General features: G+C 43.5%; 1 protein-coding gene across 1 annotated transcript in view; it reads right to left on the bottom strand.

Annotated features, from left to right (window-relative positions):
- Window positions 1–20,936, bottom strand: part of JAKMIP2 (janus kinase and microtubule interacting protein 2) — a 61,057-nt gene that overhangs the window by 35,078 nt on the left and 5,043 nt on the right. Inside the window, exons 2-4 of the mRNA XM_084838717.1 lie at window positions 8,601–9,098; window positions 2,175–2,384; window positions 489–587 (exon numbers count right to left, since the gene is read on the bottom strand). Of these exons, the coding sequence (XP_084694843.1) occupies window positions 489–587; window positions 2,175–2,384; window positions 8,601–9,098 (807 nt within the window). The remainder of the gene's footprint in view (window positions 1–488; window positions 588–2,174; window positions 2,385–8,600; window positions 9,099–20,936) is intronic.

The raw sequence follows: 20,936 nt of genomic DNA, 5'->3' as shown, positions 1-20,936 counted from the left end.
GGAAATAGAATTAAGCAGAGTGGCTATTCTAGATGCGCCATTAGCCGCTACTTTTCCAAACATAAGGAGAAGTGGACGTTTAACAGTGTGGACGAAGCAGATGTAGCAGCACAATGACTGAGGGTGAGGAACCTCTGGTTAAGCTCATTTAAATAATATAAAAAGGGGACTTTGTATGGGTTTGAATTGGACAGTTCATATTTCCTGAATGTAGCAGGAAAACTTCCACTACCCTCCTTTGAATTGAAAAAGGTAGACTTCCTTAATTTCCCCTAACTTGCAAATCCAGTAATACTGGAATATGGACAAAACATGAGCCACCAGAATCATATTCTTTATTTTATTACTCTCTTGTAAGCTGCTCTGGAAGTTTACTGAAGGGTGGCATAAAAATATTTTAAATAAATAAAAATAAAATAGTCCCATCTCTTTTGAGTTCCTTCTGTTGTTTGCAAAACCCCCATTCTGAAACGTTTAAGTGCACGCACCAGCTCATTCCGTTCATCTACAAGCAGCGTGTTCCGGTCCTCAAGTTTCCGTATAGTAGCATTCAGCTCTGCCATTCTCTTCTGGTTTCTGCGTAGATCCTGCAAAGAATTTTAAAACTAATTTGATACAAGAGCTGAATGCTCTCCGTGCACACACAATATCCCCCCTGCCTGCTGCCAAGATTTCTGCCTTAAGTACCTTTTGAAATGTTATAGCCATGTCAGGGGAGCCACTTTTCTACGGGTTCATCTCACAGCAGGGCTTTGTTTACAGAACCAGAACCATGTGAGTGGGGCCAACAGCACAAGTCCTTCACACGAAATCATCACCCCCTGATCCCAGCCAGGTAGTTAAGATTTGATGTTAACGACCAGCATGATTGGCCTGGCCCACATGGCCACAGGCCTTTAACAGTGATAACCATGCTGTGAAATGATGAGCCCATGGAAAAGCAGCTTCCACAGCACAGCTGCACGTTTAAAAGGTATCTTATTATTGTTTTTGATAATGTGAGATTATGAGAGTACGTGGTTGCACAAAGCCCAAGATAGTGCTCCAGTCACCTAACCATTTTGGATTCGGGGATATCTTCGAAGACTGCTCAGAAACTCAGCTGATCCAAAATGCATCAGCCAGGTTTTATTTATTTATGTATTTACAATATGTATATACCGGTCCACATCAGAAGATTTTGGAGTGGTGAACACGGTAAAAGAATAAAACAGCGTCCTTACAGGTATGGCTGCAGGGACCACATTACATACCTGGGGTTGGATACAGATTTAGTCACGCTTGGTGTAGACCTACTGAAATCAACAGGACCAGTTAGCTATGGCTTACTTGTCCCATTGATTTCAATGGGTCTATTCTAAGCATGATTACGTGTGGATGCAACCCTAGTCCTAAAAGGGCTGTATGGTTACCAGCTGGACTGTGTATAGGAAAGTTCCTTGGCAGAAATTATGGATCCCAAGGAAGATAAAATGTATTGCCCCCCACCCACACAGCTATGCCCTTGCCCACTAAAATAACTGAATTAATTTATTATTTCACATAACTCAAGATCTTAAAACAACAACAACATTGTTGGGGTGTGTATGTGGGCATGTGTGTGAGTGCGTTCCCTCCCAAATCAGCCATGAACTCATTCAGTGGCTTTAGGCAAGCTACTATCTCCCAGGCTCAACATGCACTCCCAGCCCTGATCTGCAACACGGGAATAATAACATTGGCTTTACAGAACTGTTGTAGTGATTTATGAGATAATCTATATGAAATGCTTCAGAGACTCCAAGGCAGCCTTCCCCAACTTGGTGCCCTCCAGATGTGTTGGGTTACAACTCCCATAAATCCCCACTGGCTAGGGGATTATGGGAGTCATAGTCCAACACTTCTGGAAGACACCAAGTTGGGGAAGGCTGCTCTAAGGAGTTACATAAATGCTAAACATTATTTATCTTCTATTATTAATTACTATTACAATTTCTTGTTCTGCATTGTGCTAAGCATTGCAACTGTCAGTACTGAAATGTAGCCTTATGACTACCACCAGAGGGCACATTTTATACAACACAAAGGGATGCTTTCCTTACAGCGTGCAGGGAAATGATGCAATAAGTAGGCTAAGTGGATCCAGTTGAAGCCACAATGTTTCTGTTTGTGATGAAATATAAAATACATCTTACAGGACTGCTGCAGTGTTCAGAGCCATCTCCTGCTCTGCCCGGGATCTCTCTTTTGGGACTGCTCATGTTACATTCCGCCTCCTTCACTAAGAAGAGTTGTTCATCCAAAGCCTCCTTCTGCAGCTGAAGCTTCTGAACGTATCCAGTCAGGGTCTCCAGTTCTTTCTCCAAGGAAAAGATTGTCCTGTCTTTTGCTTTGATCTCATCCATCTGAATGAAGACACGCAAAGACAGCATATGGCATGAGCACAACCATCAATCGATGCATTTACACACTTTGCAAGAGAATGACCACGGTTTATTCATTATAGTTGTTTCTACTTTACAAAATACAGACTCACAAAGTACTTCATTGCACTCTGAGATTAAGTTGTTTACGTTAAAACGTAGCTTTTTATCTACTTAGTGAGTTGTTTTCCTCCCATCCTCTCCCTTCCCGGTTGCCACCTTTTTACGGCATAACTCCAGTGTCATACAACTCCAGCTGTATGATAGGCATAAACTGAACAGGTAAAGCTTTAGTCATCTTTGCCTCTTGATGTTCAGAAAAGTCACACCTGTCAAATTTCAGATTCTCATGACATGTTAAAAGCAAACAGGAAAAAAAAAATGTGGCATCTCTCCCCTTTCCACAAGCTGCACCTGAAGGCAGGATATCAAAAAAGGATGGGTAGATGCTAAAGAACTAAGAACACCTTTTTTTTGGTGAGTATGACGAGTTGATCCTGCTTCCTCACTGCTTTCTAAGGCTCATTCACATGACCTTCCAGTATCTGGCAGCTTTGTGGTGGAGCCACCCAGAACTGAATACTTTTGGCCTCTTGACTTTTTATTGACATTTTCCTGCTTCCAAACTCCTGGCTCAGCCTACATGGCATGCTGACAGTTTCCCCAAATGATGTGACTTACATTATTTGATTGTGTTGGACATTCCCCCAAGGCCAATCCATAGTGGCCCTACTTACCACGCAACCATCAGGTGAAAAAAATTGCTGCATTGGAACCAGCTATGAGCTCTTCAGTCACTCTAAATCGAAAGCCTTCGAGGCGGGGAGTCCCATCCATGCAGCTATACGGAAGAAATAATGTCTGACCACATTGACGGGTGATTCTCCCCAGCAGCATGTCACAGGAGCAGTGAGGGTGGAAAGCGGTCATCTACATAAATCACGACCAGGAAGCAGCAGTGTCACTCAGTGTCATTGCCCCAGATCAGATGATGTTTAGTGGAATACAGAACTGTGTGGAGGGGTTTTAGAGCATCTAAACTGGGCCTATAATTAGGATCACGAAAGAGTTTTCAATCCAGTCAGATTGGCTGCCATGGGATAGGGCCATGTTCACATGGTTGGGGCATTTAAACATCCTCCCAGCCATCTAGGAGCTACTTGGGGAAAAACAGATCTCACAGGGATATCAAGAGGGCGCAATCTTACGATGTGCCATACATTTGAGCTATTTCAATATCTCCATATCTCTATCTAAGTCTCTCTCTCTCTATATATATATTCTTGGACTCTAACATGGTGCATTTTGGTCTCTTATGGATACTTTAATTTGGATTATTCGGATTATACTCCCGGAGCGTGCTCAAGTTCATATTCATTGCATCGGTGATGCTATCTAGCCATCTCATCCTCTGCCGTCCCCTTCTCCTTTAATCTTCAATCTTTCACAGCATCAGAGTCTTTTCCAGGGAGTTTTCTCTTCGCATTAGGTGGCCAAAATATTTGAGCTTCAGCTTCAGTATCTGTCCTTCCAATGAGCACTCAGGGTTGATTTCCTTTAGGATGGACTGATTTGACCTCCTTGCAGTCCAGAGGACTCATAAAAGTCTTCTCCAGCACCACAGTTCGAAAGCATCAACTATAAGCCTTCCTTATAGTCCAGCTCTCACAGCCATATGTTACTACTGGGAAAACCATAGCTTTGATTGTATGAACCTTTGTCGGCAAGGTGATGTCTCCGCTTCTTACTATGCTGTCTAGGTTTGCCATAGCTTTCCTCCCAAGGAGCAAGCGTCTTTTAATTTCATGGCTGCACTCACCGTCTGCGGTGATCTTGGAGCCCAAGAAAATAAAATCTGTCACTGCTTCCATTTCTTCCCCTTCTATATGCCAGGAAGTGATGGGGCCAGATGCCATGATGTTCGTTTTTTTAATGTCGAGTTTCAAACCAGCTTTTGCACTCTCCACTTTCACCCTCAACAAGAGGCTCTTTAGATCCTCTTCACTTTCTGCCATTAGGGTGGTATTGACTGCGTATTGGAGGTTGTTGATAATTCTCCCGGCAATCTTAATTCCGACCTGTGATTCATCCAAACCAGCGTTTCTCATGGTGTACTTTGCATATAAGTTGAATAAGCAGCAGGGTGACAATATGCAGCCTTGTCATACTCCTTTCCCAATTTTGAATCATTCGGTTGTTCCATGTCTGGTTCTTACTGTTGCTTCTTCTTGGCCCTCGTACAGGTTTCTCAGGAGACAGGTAAGGTGGTCTGGTACTCCCATCTCTTTAAGAATTTGTACTAGCTAGATATGGAAGATCCTTCATTAGCATAGCCACTGTTTTGTGGGCAGAGGCTCAGAGAAACGTATGCCTGATAACCAGAAACCAACTGGTGCTTTTACCAGTACTGGAATGCAGCGACAGAGCAAGTTTCACATACTGATATTCTGCTTGCCATGCAGTTTAAGGATAAAGCTGTTGTCCATAACAATAGTATTAGACAACTACCACCCTGTTGCAAATAACCCTTTCTTAGGGAAGATTCTGGAGAGGGTAGTGATGGAACAACTGCAGGCACTCTTGGAGGACACTGATTGTCTAGACCCATTTCAATCTGGGTTTCGTCCTGGTTATGGGATTGAATCAGCCTTGGTCACCCTGAAGGATGACCTTTATTGGGAGAGGGACAGGAGGAGTGCAACCCTGTTAATTCTGCTCGATCTCTCATCAGCTTTTGATACCATCGACCATGATATCCTCCTGGATTGACTTCATGGGGTGGGTATAGGAGGCACCATGCTACAGTGGTTCCAGTCCTACCTGTGGGGCCAATTTCAGAGAGTAACATTGGGTGACTATTCCTTGCCCCCCTGGCAATTGAGGTATGGGGTTTCACAAGGCACCATCTTGTCCTCAGTGTTATTTAATATCTATGTGAAGCCGCTGGGAGCGGTCATTAGATTTGGAGCCAAGTGCCATCAGTATGCTGATGACACACAGCTCTATCTCCCTGTGACATCTGAACCAGGAGAGGCTGTGCAATTCCTGGACCTGTGCCTGAATTCAGTAATGGGCTGGATGAGGGCCAATAAACTGAAACCGAATCCTGGCAAGATGGAAGCCCTGTGGGTGAGTGGTTCCCGAGTCTGGTAGATAGGCTCATTGCCTTTTCTGAATGGGGTTGCACTCCCTCTGAAAGATCAGGTCTGTAGTTTGGGGGTACTCCTAGATCTATCACTGTTGCTGGAAGCCCACGTGGTCATGGGCTTCCACAGCTTGGAGTGCCTTTTACCAGCTTCAGCTAGTTCGCCAGCTATGGCCTCTCCTGGACAGGGATAGCTTGGCCACAGTGGTACAGGTGCTAGTAACCTCAAGACTGGATTACTGCAATGCACTCGATGTGGGGCTGCCCTTGAGGCTGGTCCAGAAGCTGGAGCTAGTGCAGAATGCAGAATGCAGCTGTTGTCGGGAGCTGCCCCTTTTCAGCATGTAACTCCTCTGCTGAGGGAACTGCAGTGGCTGCCTATTTGCTACCGGGCCAGGTTTAAGGTATTAGTACTAGTGTACAAAGCCCTAAACAACTTGGGATCAGGATACCTGACAGAGAGAGCCTTCTCCCTTACCAACCTGCCTGGTCACTGAGGTCATCAGAGGGTTTGTTCCTGCTGGTTCCACACAGACCTATGGCCTGACTGGAGTCCACCAGGAGAAGAGCCTTCAGCGTGGTGGCCCCCTTTCTTTGGAATTCCCTGCCCCTGGAGGTCAGGCAGGCACCAACACTGTGCTGTTTCTGGCACCTCCTGAAAACAGCACTGTTCCAGGAGGCATTCCTTAATTGACCAGTCATGGTTTTTATTGGTACTCTGTAAAAATAGCATAATTCTAATCTGGTGTTTTAATCTTTTTATCCTATCTCTTGTGTTCACTGCTCTGAAATCTGTTCTAGATATGGAGTGGTACATACCTATTATAAATAAATAAATAAAAATGATGGCATCCTAATGGCAGTGCTGGTGTTGAACCAGACCTGCGAGATTCAGCTCTTTTTGCAGTCAGTGGATGCTCAGCAGCTTTTCGTTTTGTAAAGTCAAAAATTTTGGGCTTCTGTAAGGGGAGTATAGAATAACTTTACCCCAATAAGGTGACTCAGCTTGATGTTTGGCTAACACAGCCTTTCCTAACCTTCTGCCTTCCAGATGTTTTGAACTTCAGCCACCATCAGCCCAAGCTAGCTTGGCCAATGGTCAGGAATGCTGGAAGGTGTAGTCCAGAACAAGTGGAGGGTACTAGGTTGGGGAAGGCTGAGCTATCAACAGAAGTCAATTTCTTCTAGTTAATATATTACATACATTACAAAGAAAACAGTGCTCTCCGGCAAAAAATGGCAGCTCCTCTCTGTAATGTGTAGTTCCACTTACCCTGTGTCCTAATGCCATTACAATATGTCTTTATGCAGTCCTTCCAGATGAGGGAAATACCCATTGTACAGACACTGGGACACAGGGTAGATTGAACTAGATGTTAAGAAAGACAAGCTCTGTATTCTTTGTAATGTGTAGCTCTGCTTTAAATATCTGATGTGTGGAGATATAGATATAGATATGTAAATACAAGAAGCTGGTGAGAGTCGATTCAGATTTTGCATACTAAACACAGAATCTAGTATACTCTGCTCCACTGTAGCTATTTGATTCACCCCAGATAAGATGGGTCTATACTTTTGCAAGCTTAGTGGAGACCATGACGGAATCTTGCAAGAGGGCCAAGAATCAAACTGCCATTTTTGCCAGAGAGCACTGCTTTCTTTGTAATATATAGCTCCACACTTCATTTTATCCACTGCAATCCATTCCTTCCCAATGTTTCTGGCATTACCAACACTTGCTGGTACAGCCGCAGAACGGTATTAGGCATAACTGGTTACTATAAGCAGCGGAATTGTTAACCAGTGTTTAGACTAAGACCTCTCAGTGTAAGTCTTGAAAGCATTAAGACTGGTATAAACCAGACAGAAGCAATAATCCAGAAGTCCAGCGACCAACCCAAGAAGGCTGGTAAAATGCACAGGAAGGGAAAACATTACTTTAATTTGGAAAAAAAAATGCTTGCCACTTGCACACACAAAATGCTTGCCACTTGCCCAAAAATAGTATGCAAACTCTGTAGAATTGTCCACATAAAACTCAAAGCCACTTTCAGATCCTGCAATGTTTTGCACCTCCAGAAATCTTAATAAGAGTTGCTTGGCTAAAAGTGAAGCAAGAGTCAGGGTCTGGTATTGTTTACACATGGTTCCAGTCTGGTAAAATGTGCTTTCAGCTCGTATGCACAACGCAAGGATCTGGCTTTGTATATGGCTCTCAAAATTTTTGTATTCTGGACTAGTCATCAAGTTAAACGTAGGGATGTAGACTGAATGCAGTACTTCCTCCCTACACAGACATTCAGCACATTGGTTGGGACTGACTTTGTTATTTCTCTCTAGAGCTCTGTTTGCCACCAGGCATCTTGCCGCTCTACTGAAGATACATCTGCTGTATGGATCATTCTATGCAAGATGGGCTTTCTATGCAGGATAGGGTCTTTCCTACCTTGCAAGGTTATCAGTGAGAGCCAAGTAGAACTTCTCTAATCTAAGAGGCCAGAAGAAGAAGATAATACTTCCTTACTTAGCAGCAGACATCTGAGGGCTTGTCTGCAGCAGCAGCCCTCCCCCCACACACACTTTCCGCTGTTTCATGCATTTTGCAACAGTTGCTTGCAGCAATTGTTCCCCATTTGCTGCTGCTTTGGTGCCATTTTTATTTTACTTGAAAGGGTTTATTCATTGTGTGATGTCAGCTATTCAGGGATCACACATGGAACACTTTCATTCATTTATTTAGAATATTTTTACACCACCCTTTATCTACAGATACCAGGATGGTATACAAAAAAATGTAAACAAATAACAATACAAAATATAATAAAAAGCAATAAAATGGTTTCCCATGGGCAGCTGGTTGGCCACTGTGTGAAGAGAACGCTGGACTAGGTGGACCCTTGGTCTGCCCCAGCATAGCTCTTATATTTTTATGCCCCTGCAACCTTGCCTCTGGAATGGCAGGCTTCACATAAGTGTTACAATAACTAACACACTCAAAACTAATATGCACATTGAGCCATGCAAGTGGCTTGGCAACTAGATATATTACTAACCAGCCTGCGAATATCCCTTTCGCTCTCCCACTTGATCTTCGAGATCGCTTCCTGATGGGACTGGTGCTCACTCCGCAGATCCCCTGCTTTGATCTTATCCGCCTGGATCATGTTGTTAAGGGCCTCGTCCACTTGCTTCTTGGCCGACTTTAGTTCAGTGATCTCCTGCAAAAGCTTAAGGCGCTCAGAGTCAAATTGTTTCCTGGCTTCTTCACGAGCCTCAATGGTCAGGGCTGTCCGTACTTTGTCGCTGCTCCCTTCCCGCAACGCATACAGTGCTGACTTGAGCCTCTGGATTTCACTGTCTCTGATTTTCATTGTCCGCGCCATTTCTTGCTCGTGCTGTTTGATGAGGTTTTCCCGCACAGCCTGGAGCTCCTTCATCTTCTCTTCATGGAGCTTAGCTTTCAGTTCAGTGATCTGCACTGTCTGCTTGCGCTGCTCCAGCTCTCGGATCCGCTTTGTTTCTTGGGTTTTCTCCCTTTCAAGTCTACTCACCTACCGAATAAGAAAATAAAAGAGAAAACAGATGATGATTATGATGATAATATTAATGTGCTTATACTTGTGGCCACATAAGATTCTGCAGTCCTATAAGTGTTCAACGAATTTGCGATGGTCACACAATTTCAAATTACTTGGGGTTGTCAAAGGGTGAGACAAAAACCTTGTTTACAAATGTAAGACCTGAGCAGCAAGTTTCCAAACAGACCTTAGCTGAAGTGTGAACACTGGATCCCTAGCATTTCACACCTTACTAAAAATGTGCAAGTTAATCTTCTGATAGCCATCTTTGGGGACTTCCACACCAATCTGTATGCTTCTGTTGCATTCACTCTGAATCACACAGGTAAACCAGAAGGCTTTTTGATGCTAGCCTCATGTGTTGTAAAAGACCATATCTAAGTATCACAGGGTTAAGCTACTAATTCATAAGATACAGAAGCATTCAGAAAAAAAACTGATATTGGGTCCCCTTCCTGTAAGCAAACTTGCATTATGGTCATGTAATTACATAACATATCTATAATTAATGATTTGTCCAATCTTTTGCTATGTATAAATTGGCTGCTAGAAAGCCATTAAAGGCTACTAAAGAAGGAGAGAAGTGATTCCGAGACTAGTTCCATCTGACTCTTCCTCACCCTGAAGAGTTTCCACCACAGTTTGTTGTTATAAGAACTCCGTCACTTTAAGAATGAGTTCCCAAATTTGCTTTTTTTCCTTCTCTCTCCCTTTCCCTTTTGTGGCCTGTCTCATAGATTGTAAGCCTGAGGGCAGGGTCTGTCTTTTTTTCTCCTGATCTATAAGGTGCTCTGGGAGACTTTTCAGCTGAAGAGCAGGGTAAAAATGATTTAAACAAACAAACAAACAAACAAGAACAGCCCATTAAGTTATGGCAGCCTTCTCCAACCTGGTGCCCTCCAGATGTGTTCAAGCCCTACAATCTCAGATTCCAGTCATCATTGTGAGTACAGGCCCCTTCTTCACCTTTGTGGCATTTTGGTTGGTCCTAATAAAGGTATTGCCTAACTGTGGATTTTGGATTTTTTCCTCATGGACCAGCATGGCTATCTTGGATGAGGGGGATAAGCTTCTGTAAACTTGTCTCTATCCCAACTTACTTAACTTAAACAGAAGCAGCAAGTAGCTTTGTACAGGTATCCATCCAACTTGACTGAATATATGTTAATACAGATAGAAGCATTGAGAAAGTAGGGGATTCACTGTAGTGATGACATTCTCGTCAAGAAATCACCCAGAGAATAAATCATTCTGAGTACAGTTAATCTAATACTAAGTCACTTCTTTATTTGTGTTTTTGTTTTTGTGATGGTACCTCACAGTTATTCATCTAGAACAGGCTTATTTTGAAAAGGAAAGGATGGATTTCAGTCCAAAGGGAGGATCAAACCATTGCTCCCATGTGCCTCCAGTTCATAAAATATTTTCCAAGGCTACAGAATTGCCTCAGGAGAAATCTGCTCATACCAGACCTGACTCCAGAAATAGAGGCCCACAAAGCAAAGCAAAAGATTGTGACTTCACAGAGGATGGCCTACATTATGTGGGCTATTTCTGAAGAACATAGTGACGTTACATACACTATCCTGTGACATTTCAAGATTTTTATTCTGAGATTTCAACCCACTCCTGAGCTCTCTTTAGTGTGTGTGTATGTTTTGTTTCATTGCTACTGAATTATCCTATAGGTTGATGAATTTAGCGTTGTTTCTTCTACCTTCTATTAAAACAGATACACAGAGTGAGGTGAAGAAATCACTCACAAAAGCTGCTATAGGAGAAACTTGAATAATTTATTTATTTCTAAAATGTATACCCCACCCTTCAACAGCCAATCAGGATTCCCAAGGCAGTTTACAAAAGAGGGAAAAAAGAGGACAAAACGAATCAAACATCAGCAATAAGACAACAGCACAGGACAGGATAACCCCCCCAAATCAATAAAAACTCAAGGCATCATAGCATTTAGTTTTTTAGAAGTTAGCAATGATTAAAATACTTGAAAAATAAAACAGTGCCAAAAATGACTGCAAAGTCAGAGCCAGGGGCTTTCCACAGACAGGGTTCCACCACCAAAAAGGGTCTCTCCATTGGAGCTTTGCATTGCTTCATAGGGAATAGCAGACATGGGAATGGTGCGGGAGAGGAAGCAGTTCTAATCAGGACCACGGGGGGTGGGGTAGGCTGTAACCCCTGTCACCCATGCCATGGTCCTGATCTGGCCTGCCACTATTACCAGCCTTGGCTGGCTATTTATTTTTTTTAAAGGCAGAGTTAACTATGTGCCAAACATCATGTCTAGTTTGGCCCTTAGGCAAGACTTGATTCCTTTAGTCTGTATCTCAAATCTGCTGACCAAAGCTCCTGAAGTCTATCTGAATCACAGCCTTAAATTATGATTTAAATTTCCACTTCATCTTTATTATTCCAAGAACAATATTCAATTGGATTTTCCCCCTAAATGGGACCCATGGAAGGATCTTAATACTTGTCCCTATAAATATTTCACAGTTCCTGACTGAAAATACAGTAACACCTTTTTGCAAGATAAGCTGCTTTCAGCAACCTCATGAGGGCAGAATTCAAGAGCATCCCAGCAATAACAGTGAAGGAAAAACACTTGCATAGGGAAACAATGTTGGTTTAATGCTAAAACTAATGGTTTAATGCTTTAAAATGTTAAAGGACATTTCAGTATACAGTGATGACTGGGAGAAGGTTTTCATTAAATAAGTAATACTTTCTGTGGACTATTTCTTTTTCAACAAATACAGTAAAATATATATATATATATATATATATATATATATATATATATGTAAAAAAATTAAAACTAAGGGGGAAACCCACCAATTGATAAGATCAATTAAAAATCAATCTTATGTTGTAGTTCTCTCATGGGTGGTGAAGCCTTGCCAGGAACAGCACATGGATCGAGAAGGAAGAAAGAGACCGCAGGAAAAAAGGGAGGAAAGGGAAACACCTGACATCGACTTGTGAAGGGAAAAAGAGGGACTCTGACCCGGTTAGTGTGATCACCACAACTTAAACAAACCACCATGGCTTGTTTAAGCTGCAGCACGTGCTGGGCACCATTTGCCAGTTACCCTCTCAGGTGTGGCTTGTCAGGTTGTCCGAACCCGGGCAGCATGGCTTGAGGCAGAAAAAAACCTCTCAAATAACCCACGTCCTGTTGTTGGGTTATTTGAGGGTTGGTTCCCCCTCAGACAAGCCATGCTGCCCAGGGTTGGACAACATCACAAGCTGTGCATGAGAGGGTAATTAGGTAAATGGCTCCTGGCACGTACCAGTATGCACCACAGCTTAAACAAGCTACTGTGCAGGCCTCTGGGTTCAGCTGGCCTGGTCTCAAAAGTTCCTGATCCTAGCCCTGGAACAATATAGGCCTGGGTGTAGGCAAAAAATGGGGACCTTGCCTGTGCTGGGGAAGAACTTGTGTGACATCTGGGAAACCAGGAGTGGTTTTGTGGAGAAGGACTAGGTTTGCTGATTTGATTGTACATTATGCTCACAAAGGAGGTGGAGGCAGTAATTAATTTCTAAAAAGAGAAATGCTGGAGCTCAGGCCAGTGGTCATGCTCCAAGCCCTGTATGCCTGGATCCTTAAATATAAGAGTTAGCGTATGGGATGTGAGTGCGTGCGTGCGTGCGTGTGTGTATAAGCTGTGGTTGTTCATAAGTGAGGAGAATTCACTCTCCACATGCTCAGAGGTACTTTTTATCACACATTCCAGCCCTGGTAATAAAAACAGATTCCAAGGTTTATCCCTGATGAGCCCTAATACAAATAAAGTCCTAGGGAGAGCACCCCTTTCCCCGTAGCTTGGGCTAGGTTGTTGTTTGGAAGAAGAAGTTTGTGTATGCGTAGAGGTCTCTTGTTTCTTGTGAAGCAGGGACCTAAGGCTTGAAGGACAAAGGGACACAGGCAATTAATTGATGGCCAGTGAGAAAATGGGGCTGATAGAAAATATCCCAACCAGTCCAGAGACAAGAGAAGTTTTGTGGTGTTGGCGTCAATGGAATGGGCTGGAAATGAAAGGGAAATTTTGAAGACTGAGTGTTAGGGAACCCAAAGTGGTGACCACAAACTTGGAAAATGAGCAGGGAGGCACTGAATGTTCGTACTGATTAGAACTGACCAGCCAAAAAGCCCCCATGACTGCCAAGCACCTAGTATTAATAAAATGGCTCATGCGCTTTCAAACATTTTGAGAGACCCAGAGATGTCTGCTTGCAGTCAAAATTCATTGAAAGGGCAGAAATGGCTAAAATCAGGGGACATCATGCCATATATGTACTGAGGCAATAAATGTCTCTCCTCCCTTGTTTTTCTTCCTTCTTCTGGGGGTATCAAATATATTTGAAACCAGATAATTGCTAAGGGGAGGAAAACTTCCCTTAGTGCAATTTTATTTTAGCATAGGTCACCAACGTCTTTGCATCAGAACTAAAATTGATCAGTCCCTTTCCTAGGGCAACAGTTATTTTCATACAGCTTTTGGAGACAGCAGAATAAAATATGGCCCCCACAACAACCCAGGTCAATTATTTCAAACTGAACTCCTTTCAGTTCCCCTCATATTTGGGGTAAAGGATACACATGCTAGCCTCCACTAACATATAGTCTACATGTGGTGGGCAGAGTTGGACCCACCTAGTGCCCCCACACAGTTGCTAGCCCTGCCCCCAAAGTCCATGTGTTAAGAGGAATGTCAGGAAGGGGAGCCTGTCCGTGTACAGATGTAGCCTCTCCATCCAAGGGGAATGTGTAGAGTTCTTTACTCGGTGGAGGTCCTAAACAGTTACACATGCATAAGTTCTACTTCCTAACTTGCAGACACTGAGGGTAGGGCTGAAAGATGCATGGACACTGGGGGTGGGGTTTGCAGATGCAGTCCCACTCTACTCTCCACGCATATACCTTAAATGTGCAGTGTGCAAACAGCTCTAATGAGAGACAGTTTGGTGTAGTGGATAGGGTCAGCAGTGGCCCATTGCTATGAGCAGGCAGGGTGGTGACCACCTGGCTCTTCCCGGTCCCTGTCCACAATCAGAGACACCCCAGCTCCCACAAGTTACTTGCAGTTAAATCATCAAATGTGTGTGCTGTGCTGCTGCAATACTTCCTCAGTTCTTCCTCTTCGTGTGTTTTGGCTTAGAGCGCCATGTGACTGCACATACATTCCTTCAGTCCATTGCTGGCAATGCAGCTGGGAGAGCAGGCTGAGCATCTCCCAAATATGGTCCTGATCCAGCTCCTCTGAGCTAGGGACACCCACAACAAATTGTCGGATTCATATCTCCTCTGCATTTACAAAGTTATTGCTGCTCCTGTACACACAGCAGCCTAACACTGTGGACCGGTCCTTTCTCTTGCTTCTGGAATGCTTTGCCTACAAAACGTATTATCATTTGAAAGTTAAAAGTGTGTTTTTTATTTATTTATGGCTGTGAGAGCTGGACTATAAGGAAGGCTGAGCGCTGAAGAATTGATGCTTTCGAACTGTGGTGCTGGAGAAGACTCTTATGAGTCCCCTGGACTGCAAGGAGGTCAAATCAGTCAATCCTAAAGGAAATCAACCCTGAGTGCTCATTGGAAGGACAGATACTGAAGCTGAAGCTCAAATATTTTGGCCACCTAATGCGAAGAGAAAACGCCCTGGAAAAGACCCTGAGGCTGGGAAAGATTGAAGGCAAAAGGAGAAGGGGACAGCAGAGAATGAGATGGCTAGATAGCATCACCGATGCGATGAATATGAACTTGAGCACACTCCGGGAGAGAGCGGAGGACAGGAAGGCCTGGCGTGCTATGGTCCATGGGGTCATGAAGAGTCGGACACGACTTAATGACTGAACAACAACAAAGCATTTTGACAACATTTTCTTGTGCAATAGGAGTTGCTTCCAGAAAAGAAAAATGTGGGTCCAAAGGAGCACTTTTGAGTTGCTGGGTGGATCATACTCTAGCTTTGCACTAATGATTTGAAAGTTACTTGTCTCAGTTTCCCTTTTCTGAGCAATACGGGTTGTTGCTGGAACAAAAAAAAATGTGGGTCCAAAGGAGTGACTTTGTGGATCTCTCTCCCCTACAACTCTTTGCTTTGCTCCAAACACCTACTGCTCCAAACACTTTTTCAGAGCTCAGTCCTGCTGACAGACTTCATTTCAATGACCAGACAAACTACATTTCTAAAACCTCTAGGGCCACACTGCTTGTTCAAGGAGTGGTATGCCTAATGGGAAGATTGGAGTGGCTGTAAGAGGTGATGGAGGCTGCGTACCTTTTCTCACAGAGCAGAAGCAAGTGTGACACCAGCACCCTACCCTTGTGAACCAAGGCAAGACACTAGGCTTACCTTGTTAGATGTTATGTAATTGTAATGCACTCGTAGTCAACAAAAGGGTGGGAAAAGCAGTACTGGGGTACAATCTTAAAAATGATAGAATGATCTCAGTACGAATCCAAGGCAAACCATTCAACATCACAGTAATTCAAGTCTATGCCCCAACCACTGAGGCCGAAGAAGCGGAGGTTGATCGGTTCTATGAAGACCTACAACACCTTCTAGAACTAACACCAAAAAAAGATGTCCTCTTCATCATAGAGGATTGGAATGCTAAAGTAGGAAGTCAAGAAATCACCGGGATAACAGGCAGGCATGGCCTTGGTGTACAAAATGAAGCAGGACAAAAGCTAATTGAGTTTTGCCAAGAGAACACGCTGATCATAGCAAACACTCTTTTCCAACAGCACAAGAGGCGACTCTACACATGGACATCACCAGATGGTCAATATCGAAATCAGATTGATTATGTCCTTTGCAGCCAAAGATGGAGAAGCTCTATACAGTCAGTCAAAACAAGACCTGGAGCTGACTGTGGCTCAGATCATGAGCTTCTTATTGCAAAATTTCAGCTTAAATTGAAGAACATAGGGAAAACCCCTAACCCTTCAGGTATGACCTAAATCATATCCCTTATGAACATACAGTGGAGGTGAAGAATAGATTTAAGGGATATCCAACTGAATGCAGAGTTCCAGAGAATAGCAAGGAGAGACAAGAAGGCCTTCTTAAATGAACAATGCAAAGAAATCGAGGAAAACAACAGAATGGGAAAGACTAGAGATCTTTTCAAGAAAATCGGAGATCTCAAGGGAACGTTTTGTGCAAAGACGGGCATGATAAAGGACAAAGAAGCCAGGGACCTAACAGAAGCAGATGAGATTAAGAAGAGGTGGAAAGAATACACAGAAGAACTATACAGGAAAGATCTGAATGTCCCTGATAGCCATGATAGAGAGCTTCGGCTATTGGGCGGTATAGAAATGAAATGAAATGAATGAATGAATAAATAAATAAATAAATGGTAGTGCGGTCACTGAACTTGAGCCGGACATCCTCGGGAGTGAAGTCAAGTGGGCCTTAGGAAGCATTAGTAACAACAAAGCTAGCGGAGATGACAGTCTTCCAGCTGAGCTATTTAAAACCCTAAAAGATGATGCTGTTAAAGTGCTGCATTCAATATGCCAACAAATTTGGAACACTCAACAATGGCCGCAAGACTGGAAAAGGTCAGTTTACATTCCAATTCCAAAGAAGGGCAACGCCAAAGAGTGTTCAAACTACTGCACAATTGCGCTCATTTCACATGCCAGCAAGGTGATGCTCAAAATCCTACAAGCTAGGCTTCAGCAATATGCGAACCGAGAACTACCGGAAGTACAAGCTGGGTTTCGAAGAGGCAGAGGAACGAGAGATCAAATCGCCAACATTCGCTGGATCATGGAGAAAGCAAGGGAATTCCAGAAAAACGTCTATTTCTGCTTCATGGACTATGCTAAAGCCTTTGATTGTGTGGATCACAACAAACTGTGGCAAACTCTTAAAGTGATGGGAGTACCAGACCACCTTACCTGTCTCCTGAGAAACCTGTACGAGGGACAAGAAGCAACAGTAAGAACCAGACATGGAACAACCGAGTGGTTCAAAATTGGGAAAAGAGTACGACAAGGCTGCATATTGTCACCCTGCTTATTTAACTTATATGCAGAGTACATCATGAGAAACGCCGGGTTGGATGAATCACAGGTCGGAATTAAGATTGCCGGGAGAATTATCAGCAACCTCCGATATGCAGACGATACCACTCTAATGGCAGAAAGCGAAGAGGATCTAAAGAGCCTCTTGTTGAGGGTGAAAGAGGAGAGTGCAAAAGCTGGTTTGAAACTCAACATTAAAAAAACTCAGATCATGGCATCTGGACCCATCACTTCCTGGCATATCGAAGGGGAAGAAATGGAAGCAGTGACAGATTTTACTTTCTTGGGCTCCAAGATCACCGCAGATGGTGACTGTAGCCATGAAATTAAAAGACGCTTGCTCCTGGGGAGGAAAGCTATGGCAAACCTAGACAGCATAGTAAGAAGCAGAGACATCACCTTGCCGACAAAGGTCCGTCTAATCAAACTATGGTTTTCCCAGTAGTAATGTATGGCTGTGAGAGCTGGACTATAAGGAAGGCTGAGCGCCAAAGAATTGATGCTTTCGAACTGTGGTGCTGGAGAAGACTCTTACGAGTCCCCTGGACTGCAAGAGGTCAAATCAGTCCATCCTAAAGGAAATCAACCCTGAGTGCTCATTGGAAGGACAGATACTGAAGCTGAAGCTCAAATATTTTGGCCACCTAATGTGAAGAGAAAACTCTCTGGAAAGACCCTGATGCTGGGAAAGACTGAAGGCAAAAGGAGAAGGGGACGGCAGAGGATGAGATGGCTAGATAGCATCACCGATGCAATGAATATGAACTTGACCACACTCCGGGAGAGAGCGCAGGACAGGAAGGCCTGGCGTGCTATGGTCCATGGGGTCACGAAGAGTCGGACACGACTGACCGACTGAACAACAACAACTACAACAACAAATTGTTATGCATTGCTTAAGTGCCCTTAGGGTCTTTGCAAGGGAGGAGGATGGGGAGAAAATGAGTTGTAGTTGGCTCCATCTACCATTAGCTGACAAAAACAGCATTGATTTCCTTCTGCTTGAAAGTATTTTCTCCCCATCCTCCTCCCTTGTTAAAATGGGTTGCAGATTGATGGCTATGAATTCCACTGCAGGGTGAGAGGATAAACCCTCTGGAGTATACTACCCTGTTAGATAATAATGCAGCAGAGATTCTCTCTTCCATCCCAATTGTCTTACAGTGAAAGAAACTGATTTCCACAGAATGGGTTGATTATCCTCTGCTCTGAGGTTAATGGTAACCTTGATGTATGGACTACCCAGAAAGGTTTTTACATTGAAAGACTTGGTGGAAGCTAAAATGCTACTACTTAATTATGGAATCAAGCAGCAGTCTTGATTTGTTTTGCCTGAGGCAATGCTTACTGGTGAAAAGCATCAAAGAGTTTAGGTCATAGCTGTCAATGCCGGCTCTCTGGACAGAAATAATAATTAAAAAATCCTCAAGAAACATTGAGAAACCTTATGAAATTTTACAAAACGTTATGAAATTGCTAGTGTGTCAGGGGTGCAAATTCAAAATGGTGAGACCCCACTGCAATTCACCTGCATACTACATAAGAACTGAAGGTAGAAGGTAAACAGAACCTATATAGGCCTATCTACACACATAGTAGAATGAGACAGAAGAGAATTCAGAGGTAAAATGGATTGTGTAATTTCAGACTCAAGACTGCAAGTCTGGGATATCTTTTTTAAATGCTCCCTCATGTTAAAAATAAACCCAAACCCAAATCTCTGCAAATAACATTGTGACACATCAGGAGACTTCTAGTCCAGCCATATCCCTGTTGTGCTAGTTGGGTACTTGCAGGGAGGTCCCCCCCCCTTCCCCCACATAGGAAAGCATCCAAATTGTGATGGCCTAACTGCAGTCTGAAGCCCCTCAGAATTCTATAGCCTCATTTCCTCCCTTTATTGTGCAGCTTACTAAAACGAGCCTTAAAGGATGGCAAATGTTAAAAGTAGACAGACTACTACCTGTCTAGAAATCTAAGATACTTTGGGTGAATACAAACAACTTACCAATAACAGATGTGGGGAAGTTTGCTTTTTCTTAAATGTGCATTAAAATGCTGCAATACAGATGGCCAAGGCTGACTTTGTAGTATTGATGTAGCTCCACCCCCTAGTTACTATGGAGCTACAGCCCTAGTTGCTAGGGAGTAAAGCTCTATCCCTCCATGTATTGCTGCAGTGTTTTGTCCTAGTTCTTTGTTTAGAGTAAATGGTTAGTATGTTCTGGTAGTCTTAAAAGTTTCTTCATACTGATAATGGTATCATTTCAGGATGCAGGCCTATACACACTGTCACTTACCTGGGAGTAAGTCCCACTGAACTCAGTGGAGCTTACTTCTGAATGGGCCCGTAAAAGATTGCACTGTCAAAACAATCATTAAAATATTTACCACTCTCTTTGGAGTTATTTTCATAGGAGGGAAATGTGCCTTAAAAATAAGCTTGTGCTGCTTTTAAGCCTGTGAAGCCATCTATTTATTGTGTGTAATTTCACACCTTGAAATGTGGATAATATATACATACAGTCAAGCTGAACCATGCAACACACACAGAACTGTAACTTCAGAGATATGACTAGTTTCTCCCTTAACACCCCCCACCGTGCCCCAAATAATACATGAACACACTGTAATGATCTGACCATTATGAAGTTAAATTTAGAACTTCTTATTGTGTTGAAGCAACAGTAAGAACCAGACATGGAACAACCGATTGGTTCAAAATTGGGAAAGGAGTACGACAAGGCTGCATATTGTCACCCTGCTTATTTAACTTATATGCAGAGTACATCATGAGAAATGCCGGCTTGGATGAATCAGAGGTCGGAATTAAGATTGCTGGGAGAATTATCAACAACCTCCGATATGCAGACGATACCACCCTAATGGCAGAAAGCGAAGAGGATCTCAAGAGCCTCTTGTTGAGGGTGAAAGAGGAGAGTGCAAAAGCTGGTTTGAAACTCAACATTAAAAAAACTAAGATCATGGCATCTGGCCCCATCACTTCCTGGCATATAGAAGGGGAAGAAATGGAAGCAGTGACAGATTTTACTTTCTTGGGTTTCAAGATCACCGCAGACGGTGACTGTAGCCATGAAATTAAAAGACGCTTGCTCCTTGGGAGGAAAGCTATGGCAAACCTAGACAGCATAGTAAGAAGCAGAGACATCACCTTGCCGACAAAGGTCCGTCTAATCAAAGCTATGGTTTTCCCAGTAGTAATGTATGGCTGTGAGAGCTGGACTATAAGGAAGGCTGAGCGCCGAAGAATTGATGCTTTCGAACTGTGGTGCTGGAGAAGACTCTTACGAGTCCCCTGGACTGCAAGGAGGTCAAATCAGTCCATCCTAAAGGAAATCAACCCTGAGTGCTCATTGGAAGGACAGATACTGAAGCTGAAGCTCAAATATTTTGGCCACCTAATGCGAAGAGAAAACTCTCTGGAAAAGACCCTGATGCTGGGAAAGACTGAAGGCAAAAGGAGAAGGGGACGGCAGAGGATGAGATGGCTAGATAGCATCACAGATGCAATGAATATGAACTTGAGCATGCTCCGGGAGAGAGCGCAGGACAGGAAGGCCTGGCGTGCTATGGTCCATGGGGTCACGAAGAGTCGGACACGACTGAACGACTGAACAACAACAACAACAAATTGTGTTGATCTGAAGCAAGCCACCACCCTTAGACTTTTCTTTCCAGTTCCTGTCAGTTACTGACAAGTGTGTATTGGCGGGTATATGGGGGTAGGC

Source organism: Heloderma suspectum, chromosome 2 (genome assembly GCF_057233095.1).
Source record: "Heloderma suspectum isolate Gila_16-S chromosome 2, 16-S_ref, whole genome shotgun sequence".
NCBI classification, from domain to species: domain Eukaryota; kingdom Metazoa; phylum Chordata; class Lepidosauria; order Squamata; family Helodermatidae; genus Heloderma; species Heloderma suspectum.
This window is presented reverse-complemented; position numbering and strand designations above follow the sequence as displayed.